This window comes from Malaclemys terrapin, chromosome 12 (assembly GCF_027887155.1).
Source record: "Malaclemys terrapin pileata isolate rMalTer1 chromosome 12, rMalTer1.hap1, whole genome shotgun sequence".
Taxonomy (NCBI): Eukaryota; Metazoa; Chordata; order Testudines; family Emydidae; genus Malaclemys; species Malaclemys terrapin.
In genome coordinates, this window is record NC_071516.1 from 29,565,187 (window position 1) to 29,581,064 (window position 15,878).

General features: G+C 43.9%; 1 protein-coding gene across 3 annotated transcripts in view; it reads right to left on the reverse strand.

The window, feature by feature from the left end:
- TOX2 (TOX high mobility group box family member 2) overlaps window positions 1–15,878 on the reverse strand; it is a 264,355-nt gene that overhangs the window by 155,371 nt on the left and 93,106 nt on the right. For all 3 annotated transcript variants that reach the window (XM_054046244.1, XM_054046242.1, XM_054046243.1), the window contains exon 2: window positions 5,110–5,175. In XM_054046244.1, the coding sequence (XP_053902219.1) occupies window positions 5,110–5,175 (66 nt within the window). The remainder of the gene's footprint in view (window positions 1–5,109; window positions 5,176–15,878) is intronic.

Genomic DNA, 15,878 nt, shown 5'->3' on the forward strand with positions numbered 1-15,878 from the left:
ATTGGTTATAATGTAATGGATGCTACAATTAATAACTATGGTTTCTATTTATCCCCAAGGAATGTGGGTTCTGAATGGTGTTCCCATGCATGCTATAAAGCTGTACCTGTGGTGGTGGCTTACCTGCCTCTCAAATGAGATTCTGGAGCTGTGCTCCTGAATGTAATGTGTTTGGCAAACACTAAATAACATCTGGAGCGCTCCCTGTAATAGAACCCTTGTATTGTTAGTAATGAAGTCATGGCCAGTGTAATAAAACGCCCTTAGGTAAACAAGCAATCATGAGAAAGTAAACAATGGCAGGGCTAGCGACTAATGAGGGTGGAAGCTGGGAATACCGAATGACTGCTGCCATTACACACCAGGTAAAGCTCCTTTTGGCAACTTTGGAATGTGCTATGAAACCTCATGGTAACATTGGGATGCTTTCAGGGCCTGGACCGAATTTCTCTCACTCCTTCCGTCCTGCTTCTATCCCTGCTCTCTTCTCCCCCCCGGCAAGGGTTAGTAATGGGCTCAGGAACAGGGCAGTGAGGAGAGACTCAGCGCTTTGACTACATGAGCACCCCACCACTGGGCATGTTTGGAGGCTTAACACCAGCATTGGCAGGATAATGTCCGTACCAGTAATCTGATACTTTGCATTGTGCTCTTCACGCCTTCCTTCTTCCAGGTCCACTACTCTTCCCTGTCAGTCAGTCCAAAGGCATGGTACTAGAAGGCATCTGCTAACATGCCCCAGAAGTCTGGTGTAGAGGAGACACCCCATACCTTTGATATGTGTTAAGCAGCCAAGTTGAAGCCTTATAAGGCAAGTAGGACCTTGTCTAGACTAGAATTTAAAGGCATGTCACTGGATGAAGTTACCTAGCTTCATCTACCAATGCACCTTTAAAGGCCAATCAAGACAAACCTTTTGCCTCCTCCCAACTTTTCTCACATTGCGCCCTGACCCCAGCTCCAAACAAACTTCCTCCCACTTCCCATATAGCAAATGCCCCCACTCTCCTCCCAAAGCCTTGCCTTCTCTTTAGACTGACCTCACACTTGGTAGGGCAATGCCCATCCTTTCATGTATTTATACCTGCTCCTGTATTTTCCACTTCATGCATCTGATGAAGTGGGTTATAGCCCACGAAAGCTTATCCCAAATAAATTTGTTAGTCTCCATGGTGCCACAAGGCCTCCTCATTGTTTTTGCTGATACAGACTAACACGGTTACCACTCTGAAACCTGCTACCCGTGCATGTCCACTTCACAAATTGCTTGTGAAGTCTTCACATCTTGCTGTCTGTCTGAAAGGTGCCTCCCCACCTCCTATGACGCCTTTCTTGGTTTTAACCCTGGCCCCCTTTGTCTCTTGGCTTCCTCCTGTCCCCTCTAGTCTCTCCCACTCCTTTCTCCTGTTGCCTCTTCCCATACATGCCCTCCTCTGTTACCCCACCTATATCCCTCCCAGCTGTCTCTACTCCTGTATGCCACAGTGCGAGAGAACAGAGGAGCCCAGGAGGAACAAGCATTGTGCCATAGAGCAAGGGTGGGCTTTGCAGGCAGGGGGAATGTGCTTCTCTCTATGGCAGAGGTAGGCAACCTATGGCACGGGTGCCAAAGGCGGCACGCGCGCTGATTTTCAGTGGCACTCACACTGCCCGGGTCCTGGCCACCGGTCCGGGGGGCTCTGCATTTTAATTTAATTTTAAATGAAGCTTCTTAAACATTTTTTAAACCTTATTTACTTTACATACAACAATAGTTTAGTTATATATTATAGACTTATAGAAAGAGACCTTCTAAAAACGTTAAAATGTATTACTGGCACGCAAAACCTTAAATTAGAGTGAATAAATGAAGACTCGGCACACCACTTCTGAAAGGTTGCCGACCCCTGCTCTAGAGGCATCAGAATGGGAGCCCAAAATCATTCTGCAGATTAATTCAGGAAGACACTAAATGTGCTCTCCTCCTTCCCATGCAGATTGACTGGGAAAATGTCAATTTATAGGGCTACAATAAAAAAGAGCAAAGAAAAGCGGCAATAACTGGAAAGCAAATAAGAACCACAAAGCTGTCTCAGCAGGTGTGCCAGGGAGGGCAGCTGACAGGGGTCCTGCTAGCAAAGACAGGAGCAAAGGACACCAGTAGCCCTGAGCTTTCTCGCAGCTCAGCTAACAAGCTGGAGGGCCCCAGAGAGAGAAAAATATTCTCCCCAGCAGGAAAGAAAAGGTGGAAAAGGCAGTTGAGCTATCATGCAAGTCAGGCTACGAGGCCCCAGACTGGATTGACAGAATGCCATACAGAACGCTAACAGACACATACAGCGCTGCACACAGGAACTGTTCAGTACCCCTCTGCCTCCTTAACCATGCTGCCACTGACCTCCCTTCCTGGATGGCAGCAGGTCCCTTCATGCTGGTCTCTCCAAACCAAACCCCATCATGCTGGCTCCACCGATGTCCTCCCTCATATCTACCATGCTCCCCTCCTCAGCATTGAAAGGGCTTGGAAAGATACCTCACCCTTCACAAACTGCCTCTCCTGTAGCCAGCCAGTAGCCTGAGTGGTAGAGCTTAAATCTCTGCTTTGCTTTTCCTTTGAGACATGGAAAATTCAGCCTCCCTGCCCTTCCCCCAGGGGGAGGGTCTCTCTTTTACAACAGACTGACACATAAGAAATCACCTTTTGGTTTTTGCTGATATGGTGTTGGTGGGGGGGAGAGGGCTGTGTGTTTTGGAAATTTTAGTGTTACCCTTAGCTGATCCTATGCCCATCCACAGTTAATTCCTCCCTTCTTATTTTTTTTTTAATTTATTTTGTGTTTTAAAACATGGCTTGAATTTCTATCTGAATTAATTATTTACTAGATTTAAGGGTTTACATTTTTTTTTAACCTTCTCCTATTTTAAATCTGCACACTGATTCCCAAGTGCATGACAATGTGCCTTTCCTTATTAGAAAGTCATCTCCTCTGTCTAGGAGGAATTTACTCATCATCTCTTACCAGTGCTTCTTATTCTGGTTTCCCTCAGGTTACCCACATAATAAGGAAGCAAGATATCACAAGGTCTGAGAGATAAATGTTATCATTTTACAATAGGAAATACAAATGGTTCCTTTTGGCTGTCGTTCAGGTCCCAGTACATCCATTCTCCCACACTATATTACTGATTTCATATTCAAAGTGGCCAGGTGAGTCATGCTGTGCATTGGACTGGGAACTTCTGACCTTTCTTGATGAGTATGTAAAGTTATTGCTCCTTGAGTTTTTTCTAACACAAGGACTCCCAGCCCTTCTTATGATTCATACTCCGTTAATACACTTTGGTCTCCATCCCGAAAGATGCTAAACACCTGCAATCCCAGTGGCTTCAGTTCAGACATTTGAGAATCATTTGTTCTTTTGCATCTGATCCTGATAAGCAACAGACAGTTCCCTGGCTGTTTCAGCCCCACTATCCAAGCGTGGTGGGTGCACTGCGCTTTGCTGGGGCCCTTTTACAATTCCTGGACAAGTCAAATGAGAACAAGCACCGATTAGCAAAAGGGGCATCCCCTTCCTGTCCTGCCAGGCACAAGCTGCATGGTACTCTCAGAAATGTGTCACCTATCAAGAACTGCCACTGGGCTCCCAGCTTTGCTGCATTGGGGCCAGAATGCTCAGCGCCTTGTGGGTTCAAGCTCTTTGAGATCAGACATCACAGGAAAATCCTAGCTCGTCAGCAGCACTATCCAGTTCCCAACGAAAGAAGAGTTAATTCAAGCTCAGCTTCCCCCTTTCCTTGCCCAGGTGCTCAGGAAATGGGTGCTTGGAAATCTGAGGTGGGAAACTGTCTTTGGGGAGGTCAGACTGCACACCCAGGGCTTAGCAGACGGGGTGAACCCTAGGTTGCGGGTTTTGGTCACCTGTTAGGTTTATCTGGTGTATTTATTTTATTGTGACCTTGTTCTCAAAACACAAGGCACTGCTCTTGCTGTGTATTTGTTTCCACTGAGTCATTTTAACACCTGATGATTGCAACATACAAGCCTTTTCCACTCTCAGAAATATCTTGAGCAAGCAGCCCCTCTCCTTTGGAGCTGGTGCAACAGAACCATTCGATGCCGTCTCTGAAAGCCTATGGCAAAGTGTCTCTCTCTCTCTCTGCATGGATCTGAGAAGCTCATGTACGCTACTTCTCAAGAAGACAAACAATTTTTCTTCTTGTCTTCAGTTTAACATTTGTTTTACATGGTTTTCAATATCTGATCTAGATGTGAACAAATGATTCACTAGCCTCAAAATTTATAGCCTTGACGAGGTACGTGAGAAGCCTGAACAATAGGAATATACTGTAACCTTGTCCCATACAGCAGATAATCAGCTTCCAGGGAACTAGGAAGCTGGTAATATTTGGTGCCTGGACAGAAATCCTCACACGGACTTCTTATGAAATCTGTGATGCAATAACTTAACACAACTTTACTTGGCATAGTTTACAATGGACACTGCTATGGGAGCTAAGCCTACAAATAGATACACTTTAACCTGCATCCCATTTTAAAGCCCTTACCTTACATTTCAGAAATACTCATGACAGACTTGTATTTTTGCTCAACGGGTAGCAGGACCTGATGAGACATGCCAACGCAGCATCGGGCACCTCTCCAACTGGGAGGCACTGACACGCTGTCCCGTGGGACCATATCATTAAGGTCTGACTCCCAGGTCGAGTAGACGTATATGCGCTAGTACTCATTGAGCTAGCGTGCTAAAAATAGCCATGTGGCCATGGTGGCACGGGGAGTGGCTCAGGCCAGCTGCCCAAGGACAATCCTGTCTGATATCCTAGGTATGTATCTGGGCAGCTGGCCTGGCCAACATGGCCACATTGCTGTTTTTAGTACTCTAGCTTTTTTGTTACACTCATGACGGCTCATTGGCACCGGCTGTGTGGCATGGATGGAAATGAAAGCAGAATTTGTTTCTCTGGGTTGAACTTTCCAAAGCAGCCAAATGGCTTAGGAGAACAAGTCCACAAAGTTAATAGGACTTCTGCTCCTGCATCACTCAGGCGCTTTGAAAATGCCACCCACTGCGTCTTCCCAGCCCACATAAGCAAAGTGACCCTTACCTGATTCGCTGATAGGAACTCCTGATTATTGTCATTCATTCCCATATACATGTTCTCCCCGTCAAACTGGAAAGACAAAAGGAAGTGACAGTTAGTGAAATGCAGAACATGTTACCTCCCTCTGTCCTCGATGGGCTTTTTGGATCCCATGCATTTCCCACCCCCCTCAACATGGAGAGTCAAGATCTGAGGAACAAAATAGTTAGTTGTTTTAAATAACTGTTTACTCAACTTCTTGCCTAGGGTTTTTGCGCCCAGGTTATATCCTCAGCTATGTGAGAGTCTGAAACAGACCCACAATACACACTCAAAAAGGAACCATCCAAACAGACCTAAAATACTGAAAGGCACCAAAGCCCACTGAGACTAACTGACTTTCCAAATCCTCCCATCTCTCAGACACCTTGCTCAGTTACCCCCAGCCCTCTCACAAACAAAGCCCCTCCACGGAAGGCCGTACGGGAAAATGCTAGGCAGAACAGTTTGGTTTTGTCAGAGGGAAAGTAGGGATAAAAACTGTACTTGCAGCATGATGAAAAGCTAGCTATACTCTTAGCGTGGCGCTGCAGCACAGCTCTGGATCATATATACATTATAATAAAGGGAGACGTGAACATTGATTAGAATATCAAAGCACTGCTGTGTTAATATTTAGAAAAATCATGAATTAACCATTTTAATCATAACCATACAAATCAAAACCATAGACATAGTTGGGGCAAAGGTTAACCAGCCTAAGAGCTTACTAAAAATCACACTAAACTTTCAAATCTTTTATTCCTTATTTCTTTTCCCACCACTACTAATGACCAAAAGATGTGTAAGTAACAGCTACACTTTTTCCCCATTCAGCTTTCTTCACAGTCCTGTGCCAGCAAAACTGCAACAATGTATGAAACAAACATCATACATTGAATGTGCAAGATTATCTTTAGCTAGGCATGATTCCTACATGCGCTTTGAACAACTGATCCTAGGTTTATGAGGCCACCCACAGAGACCCGATCAAAATCAGGATCGTCAGCACCAAAATTACAGGCCTCTGCCACTTGAGCTAAAAGTACACTGCTTTAGCTATTGTAAGTAGTAGGCTGTTAAAGTGGCCACGGCCACTACCCAGGAGAGATAGGGTCACACACACTAAACCACTGTTACATGTGCATTATGCATGTATGAGCCTGGCACTTTTTGAGCTACTTGATTCAGTCAATGACATAATTACTCCTGATACCACATTTGCCTTCCTGGTTGCAAACCAGGATATCGCGAGCACTGAGTAGGAAGCTGTTTGGGAAAAGAGGCAGGTTATAAATGGGACTCATGGGAGAAGCTATCTATTCATCGGCAAATTGTAACCGGCAATGAGGAGCAAGCATGGCAGTTTAAAGGGCTTATGATTAAATATTCAATCTCTAAAAGTTTACTGGATAGCAGCATTCCCTTTTTTCCTTCTATTGGAAGACACAACACATCCTGCAAATCACAGTAGCCCTGGGTCTGTTAATTCAAACTAACAAGCAGGAGCTAATGAGCTAAGCACCCTGCATTCTGAAGCATTGTTCTAGACCCTTGTTATAGGCTTAAGGCCATGTCACATTGACCAGAGTCTTTATAAAATATGGAGGAGAGGTGCACTATAGGCCTATATTTGGCTAGAAGAAGCCTTAATTGCTTTGGAATGAAAATGTCTTGAGGACACAGAGAAATCGTTTCTTCTTTTCAGTTTACGAAGCTCTTGGCAGGCCTGATTCACCTTTGCATTACTCCAGTTCTGCACCAGAGTAAAGCTGTGGGAAATCAGACCCCATGCCTGCAGGGAACTTTCTTTCACTATACCAGCTGGAAACTCAGCAAGAAGCCATTCCCTTTTCACTCCAGCCTCTGACTGCAGCAGGTCTCCTCCCCGTGGCTGGTCAAAGATGAGTCCATCCCAGAGGCAGCTTGAGAATGACCTGACTAGGCTTGTAGGATCAGCTCAATCAGAACTTACATGCTCCCCTTGCATTCAGCACCAGACAACTAATCCAGTTACTAGACTCCAGAACCTTGGAGCTGCAAAACTCTTCCTGTTAATCAGCTAGAACAGCTCTTTCGGAATCAGAACCAAAAAACCCCTCCAGAACGGTCTCTGGCTCAAGGCAAGGCTGGGGCAATCCCTGAGGATCAGTTCACAAATGAATTATGACAATACAATGGGATATGCCTTAAAGCATTTCTGAGTTAGAGTTGGTGGTATTGGCTCTAAATTACACAATAGTCTTAGCAAGAGGGAGAGAGAGTCCTGTTGCCCTTACAAGCCAGAGGATGAAATGGAGATGCTTGGCCACTCTGTGTTTCTTCTGCTCCTGGCTATAAAACAGATACCGGTTGTGCATTAACTGACTGGTAAATGAATCATAGAATTCCAGGGTTGGAAGGGACCTCAGGAAGTCATCTAGTCCAAACCCCCTGCTCAAAGCAGGACCAATCCCCAGACAGATTTTTGCCCTAGATTCCTAAATGGCCCCCTCAAGGATTGAACTCACAACCTGAGTTTAGCAGGCCAATGCTCAAACCACTGAGTGAATAAATATAGCTCTTTGTTCATATAAGGTATGATGGGGTGTTTGCCCCACACCAGAAAGGAAGGCGTTAAAAGCAGCCCAGAGGGGCTGCGCAGTGAACAACTTATTGGAGGGAGGCTGCACAGAACAGCCAATGAGGCCCAGTGGGCTCACATAAAAGGAGCTGCAGGGCCAGAATGAGACTGTTGCTGTAGGGAGCCCAAGGAGAGAGGATTGTGTTTCTACCGAGCTGCAGGAAGGTAGCACCTTGGACAGAGCAGTTGCTGGCAGGGACCAGGGGGAGCAAAAAAGAGCTCCTGGCTGGCTGCTGGGACGTGCTGCCTGGAGGCTCTGAGAAGAGGGTGAAGAAGGTGCTGGAGCCACAGGGAAGTGGCCCAGGGAATTGAAGCAGCACTGCCAGAGAAGTTAGAGAGTTGCAGCAAGAGGCTGCTATCCACATGGTACCTGGGCTGGAACCCAGAGTAGTGAGAGGACCCGGGTCCCCCCCACTCGCCACTGGGAAGGGTCTGGACTATAGAACTGGGAGATACTCCCCTTTCCCGGATGGTGACACGGCCACAGGTTCCAAGTCATGAAGAGGACGCTGCAATTCCTGGACTTAGGTGGGTCTGCAGGTGGGAGACACACCACCAGGAGAGGGTGCGCCAGCCAAGAGAGCTAATCCCCGAGACGGCCAGCAGGGGGTGCTCTGGTGAGGGAACTCCATCACATGGGGAAAATAAAGCATAGTGGAAAGGCAAAGGATTTCTCTAGATTTTCACCTACTGGAGATATTGTCACCACTAGGTCGTCATTTCCTCTGCACACTACGCACACTGGCAAAGCCACGCTGGTAACAGCCTGTAGAGTGGACTGAGTACAAGTGCTAAGACCACACCCTGAATTTAGCCCTGAGGCAACTTCATTAAAACGCAATGGCCCAGACTCCAACCTCCATCCCATCAGTGTAAGTCTGGAGGAGTTCCACTGGTTTACACTGATGTAACCAAGATCAAGATCTCAGTCTGGCGGAGTTGAACTCTGACAGCAGGGCCGTCAGCATGCAGAAGATGAAGTCTGCTCTCATTTACACCAGTGCAGAGTGGGTATAAAGTGCTACCACATCAGAATAGTAACTGTTTCACACCCACTTTGTGCAGGTGTTAATGACACAGGGACTCAGCCCCATAGAGACATACTGCCTTCTAGAGGCCGGGGTTCTGCTTGTTCAACCTGTTTGGCATTAGCAGAATTCAGAGACGCAGGGCCTGGCTCTGAGCTCATTTAGGACCAATTCCGGCAATGGGATCAGCTAGCTCAGACCCTTATATCTGCACAGAAACCCACTGACACAATGGTGGACCAAAAAGGCCCTCTCCAGCTGATTCCATTGCAGGATCCAAGACTTGCACTGGTGTAAATCAACAGCACAAATACTTCTGACAACACTCCAAACATTTGAAAGCTACCGCGCCATGGGTGTGCATATTGGGATGCTGAAGGTGAATCACATGACAAAGCACTTTGACAAGCAGCTCCACGTATATGTATAATTTTTTCTGCTGGGGAAAAAATTGTTTCTACCACTGAAACAAATCAGTTATTCTCACCGTAGAAATTCTCAACAGTAGAAAAACTAAAACTCTTTCCAAAGTGACAGTATCCCTACCGTCCTATAAATATATAAACTGTACAGATCCATCTGCAGTATCTTTTCACACACATGCTCACTTTTCCACCCATTTAAGGCCAAATATTTTGCAAACTCAGGAAAGGGCTATTTGTAGCACCTCTTCATAGAAAACCTATAGAAAATAGACCTCATTTGGAAGTGGCTTTCTCTGGAGCAAATTTGAAATAGGAAAAGCTCTCTCTACATCATTCTATTTGGCAGAACAAATTTGTTTTATTGCTTTATACCATTTCCTCCCAGCCCCCACTCCTTCATAATAACTATAATGAATCCTGTCCTGAAAATTACTGTGCCACTGATTGCCAACCTGAGCAGTGAGGCTGAAAATCAAGACTCAAAATGCAGTGGAAACTTCGGAACTTCCCCATTGCTGATTAGATTTTTTTCCCCTCCAGGCTATAAGGGTGCAAACAAATTTATTAGAAATTCTCAAGTCAGGATATTTTTTCAATTAGATGTTTGCCACTTATGCACTAGCCAGGTAGAGCAGATAAATAACGTGCTCTCTTGCTCGCTCGCTCTCATCATTATCATTTTGCCACAAAATGCATTTGAAAACAAGCAGTCCCATCATTTCACACTGATTTACTGCAGAAAACAAACATTTTAATATTTGCCTTTTGTTGCTGTTATTTCCTCCCATTTCACTTTGGAGTAACTCCTCATGCATGTCAGCATTCGAATCCATTTCCAGATCTGAGCGCATACATTCATCATACTCCATCTCTGATAAAAATTGATCTGGCTCATTTTTGAATGATCTAGGCATGCTGAGAGCTGGATATAACTTTCTACTAGTGCTCTTTAAAGAAATGTAGTTTTGTGCTTTTGCCTCAATCATTCTTCTGCTCTTTTGTAATTACTTAATAATGGCCACTATTTAGTAAAAACTATATTAAATAAATCAATGGGTGGGGCTAATTCTCACCTTCGTTAGTTATTTACACCCATGTAAAGTGAATGCAAAGTAGATGCAAATTGTGATCATAATGATTTGATAGCATTGTACACCCAAGGTGAGAATGATAATGCCAGGCAGGGAACAATGCAGCTTTGTGTATCTAAACTTGGAAAAGAGGGGTATGTACCCTGGGCCTGATTCTTATCTCACTTACACTGGTGCAAATTAGTAGTGACTCCATTAAAACCAATGGAGTGATTCTGGTGTAAGTGAGATCAGAACCAAGGCCCCTATTTTTAAGAGAACCCATTTCTACACAAGCCCAACTGAGATTTGCCTTACAAAATCAATATGAGATTTAAACAGCTAGATTTATCCATCCCAAAAATTTCAGGAGAAAAAAGCCAAAATACCCTGGAACTCTGAAGTGTGAAACATATAAACAAAGAACATCTAATAGATGTTTCAGCTGTGCTGGCCACTCTTACTCCCACTGTTTAACTTTTGGAGTCAATGTATATTAAGTATGAGGCACACCCACCTCATAGAAGAGGTTATAATCCTACTGACCTGTTGAGGACTTCCAGAATTGAGCTCATGGGGCCTGATTTTCTATGGCTTTGCAACATGTGTGGCCATTTCCACCTTTGCAGCATGGCTGTAAAATGCTACCACCAGTGGGACTGAGTAGAGAATTCTGATTTGTTAGCACAAAGGATGCAAATGATGACAAGAGGTAAAGCAGTGGAGAATTGGGACCACTATCAAAATGGGACACTGGGCTTGATTCTGCAAGCCTTATTCAAATGAGCAGCCCCACTGAAATCAACTGGGCTATTAGCACAAGTGCGGCAGCATCACACATGTTGTCAAATACTTTAGGTGCATAACTCAACCTATATGAAGACTGTTCTCGTCTGTTAGAAAATGTTCTCCAAATGCTAGGTAGCTTGCCTTTTTTATTTTTTTTTCCTTTGTAGTCCATTTTGTCATGGAGAATGTACAAAAATGTCCATTCTCTTAATTCAGTTCTTACCAAGGAAAAATTTGCACAGCAGCAGCAACAGCTGAGGGAGCACCCTATACCGGGAACAGAATTGGCATTTTTAAAGGGTTTTTTTTAATTCTACTTTGGGCTGGCTTTTGTCTAGTTATTTTTGCAGAATGATGGGTGTTTTGATTTATAAATGTGCCCACAGGTCACTATGGGTGCATGTTAGTAGGATGAAAATGAATAAAAATAATAAAAAATGAAAATGAAGCAGAAACTAAACCAAAGCAGTTGTGAGATCTTCAGTTCTGGGTAAACAAGTATAAATGTTTGCCATTCAGAATGGACAAAATTGGTAAGACATATTACTTATTTCCAAGCTTCTGAGAGGAGTTACCAACTCTCACAGATCACATGATATGTGATGATTTTCTTAAAGCTTCAGCTTCTTGAATCATGGAGTGACATGAGACTCTCCGCTTTCAATTTAAAAAAGGAAATTTCCAGTTCTCAAGTTTGCAGAGAAAAAACTTGAAAATGTGAACCCTAAAGACTCAAAAGCCACAAGACATACATCTGGGTTTTTTTTAATCTTATGTTTTTTAGGCCAGTCTTATGGAGCCTGACTTATGATGATTCAATGCTTGGTATTTGCCACACTGTGACAATTTAAAAAAAAAAAAAAAAACCTACAAATACAGAGTCTTTAACAAGTGAATCACGACCAGGACAGCCCAGGATAGCAGTGCCCAGAAGTCATCATCATCAGGTAGCTATTGCGTGCCCTGTGAGGAATGAACTGGACATCTCAGGTGGTTTCTAGCATCCAGGTATCCACATCACAAGAACCATCACCTGTTTGCCTCGGCAGAGAAGCAAGGGAACAGTTGAATTCCCCTCACCTCTCCAGAGGCCATCTGATACTCGGTTGCTGGCAGAAGCTTGCACTCTAGTCAACCTGTGCCTGGGTTTCAGTCTCCAAGAAGGTCAGTCTAGTATCTCTGGCAGCCCTAAAATCACTGAGGTTAATGGATGAAAATAATGCTGTCCAGTGAATTCCTTTAAACTGCTAATACTAAGCAAAGAGATCCAAAATCCCATATACAGAATAGTCCACGTTATATTTAAAAAAAAAAGTTACTTATAAAAATTTCATCAGATCATATTGGCATAAACGTTATTGAGATTTAAGGGGACGCATCTGATCAGGTCACGCCCAGTATGCTGGCGAATGTAACTTGTCTTTGCCAACGGATTACAAAGGTTTTTTCCATCATGAATTATTAGCAAACAAGAACTATTTCAAAACCAAAACTTTTTATGAAGTGCAAAATTTATCCCTCCTCAAATGCATTTCTGCCATAATATTTATAGGCCCATGTCTGCAGAACTCCTCATATTGCAGGGTGTTGGAGTGAAACTAAGATGCCAGCTGAACAGGCTAAGCTTTATGGATGTGCTGGAATGTTAACACTAGAACAAACATCTCCAAACACTGTCAAGAGTCTATTTTGTCAACACACATTTCTGTCAAGTCATAAGGATGTGAAATATTTGCTTCTGCCCTGCCCCCATTGTACTCTGCTACCCGCAGGGCCGCAAGTGTGATTTCCTATAGGAGTAATTTAACATCAGACTCCTTCAAGGAATACACAACTGAGGTTAGTCTAATCTCTTTAACTGCAGTTTCCCCATTAAGGTCTCTAGACAACCTCTGGTGCAAAGTGATCTATTTAGCATTATTTATTTGTCCACTGAAATGCTTGGATTTCCCCTCACTTGGTCCTGTCAGATGGGGTCAAAAGTTCAAAAATAGATTTACTTAAACCTCCAGAATGCTACTGCAAGGACAGCACTGACATTTCCATTTCTATCTACAGCACATCTATCCAGGCTTACCACTTACTAGTTTGCCTTTCAGAGGAATACGTTGAAACGGCTATATAACAGCCCAGCATGCATTAATAGTACTATGTGCCTCGCACGGCTATGCAAGCCTTGGTGCTACAAAAGTAATCTGGCTTTTATTTATGGAGGATTTTACACACAGTTGTTAAATATTATTATGTATGAAGTTAGAGCAATCGTTGAACTCTATAGACCACAAGCAAGCAGATTACAAGGACATCCTTATAAAGGATCAAAACTCTATAGACAGTTTAAAAAGCGCTTATCAGATATATGGACTTATTGTGGGTATATCGTGGCCCAATTGTCAAACTAGCCTCCTGCCTTTAAACCAAGATTTAAGGTTGGTTGTTTTTCAAATACTAGCAGGTGATAAAAACAGAAGAGCATTTATTTTCAAAATAAAATAAAGTCATAACATAGTATTTTAAAACACATTAATAGTAATTACCTTAAGAAATTATGAGAATCAATATCCATTAGTTTTTAAATATTTTAAATGATTTCACATTTAACAAATAATTTAAAATCATTTAAACCCTCTGTCACTCCAATACACTGGCCAGATTTTAAGAGCCCAGCTCAGCATGGTGACTAACTTTAAGTATATGAGCAGTTCCACTGAAATAAGTCACATGCTTAAACTTAGGCACATGGCTAAGTACCCTGCTGAATCTGGATGTCACAGCATGGCTGGCCCTTTAAAGGGGGTTGGGTCTGTGACTAATCAGCTGTCTCCCAGCTGAAGCTGACAGGCCAGGGATCAGGTGGTAGCTTGAAGATCATCTGGGTCTCATAAAAGCCTGCAAGAGCTCAGCCGCTGGGAGTAGGAAGGCTCCAGGAGGAGCCCACATGCATGTCAGAGAAGAAAACCCAGTTTATATGCGACTCAGACGAATGGTCTGCAGAGTGTAATCCTGCAGGGAGCAGGCTAGGAAGGAAAAAGGAGCAAAGAAGTTAATCTTGACCCCTTGGAGGATGGCTTGTGGAGTGTAAACCTGTAGGGAGTAGACGGGCTTCCACAGAAGACCCCAGGTCGGGGGGAAGGAAGATGACTGATATGATGAACTTGTGTTATTTTTAAAAGGAAAAAGGGACTGAAATCTTATGGCTAGAGGGAGTTATTTGGTGCACAGGCCACTGAGTTAGCCCACTGGCTTACACTAAACTGTAGAGATCAGTCTATGCACTTTCATGGAGGAGTCTTACTCAGCAGCAGTTGGTGGGACTGCAAGAGCAGTTTGTTTTAAATTGGGAGGAACACCTAAATCATGGTTTTTTATCATGGATGCTCTGGCTTTAGTGACCGTACTGCCTTGCCTAGAGCATCTGGTATTTATATCCATTATGGCATCTAGTGCTTAGAGCAGCAGATCAGGATCAGGCCAAATCCTGGCCAAAAAGTTACATTAGTATAAGTCTGGAGCAGTCTCATTGCAATTCCAGATGAACTGCCCTGAAAGCACTGGGTAACTGAGAGCAAAATCTGGCCCTGGGTTCTATTCATGGCTCTACTACTGTCCCATCACTGTATGATCTTCATTTAGCTATGCAATTTGTGCAGAGCCCTGGAGAGGATGCAGTGAGGACTGCACCATCCCAGGAGGTGCATTGGGCGAGAACATGCCTCTTGGGGCTGCTCAGTGGTACAGGTGGGGTGCCCATGTGAAGCTGCAAGAGTGTGGGGGGGGGGTACATAATCCCGTCTCTGCACTGGCTGTGCAGTCTCTGCTCACAAGCACTGCCACTGGGATAGAAATGATGCTGACTGGGCGGTGGAGCCATGCAGCAGCCATTTTGAGAGGTTGGGTGAGAGGCTACAGAGGCAGGGTGAGAGCCAAACAGTGAGCAGTGCTAGAAGAAAAGGGGTTTGTGCCCAGAGACACTTGTCATTTCAGCGACTCCTGCTGGTGACATTTCTGCAGGGCCATAGCAAAAATCAAAGCTGCCTCCACTTTAGCAGATCTCCAGCACCCCAGCCTGTCAGAGTCCTATGCACAGTACAGCCCTCACCTTTAAACTTCCCAATTTTATCTTAGATAAATGGATCCAGGGCCAAATTCTATGCCAGTGGAGTTACACCATCCAAGAAGTGGGTCCAGTGTCCACAATCCTCCGTCATAATTTTCCTACACTCCCTGTAGGAAAGATCTTGAGAGCTGCAGGTACTCACGTAATGTTATTTAATTATCTAAGGGAACGTGTAAGTTTTTTATGGCAATTGCGGTACACCAAGTGCCAAATATTATTGTTATTTTTCACATGATTTGGCAGGAGTAAGGACCTAAAATAATTTAAGTAGATCTTTCAGATCCTGCAAAAGAGTGAAAATTCTTCACAAATAAAAACCCATCCACTCAAAGCTATGGGCAGCAGGAGAATTTAGTCTTAAGACTGACATGGAAATAGATTAATTTTTTCCCCATTTCATATTCTAATTACAATCCTTTTATTCCCCCCTACCATTTTCTGTTCTCATTACAGTCTTAAAATTGCTCTGAGAAATTCTGTACCTTATTCTGCTCTTCCTGCAATCTTTGTCATGGAAATGAGAAACAGAATGTATAAGCATGAAAATACTGCAGAGATCAAAATTCTGGGCTAACCCTTTCACGCCTGACTGCAAGGAGAAGAGAAAACAGCATAAACAGAGTGGTGAATCAAACCTCACTGCATCTTCATTTGCCCAATGCTCAGTCTGCATTTCCTACTCCCAGACCAAATGAGAGATGG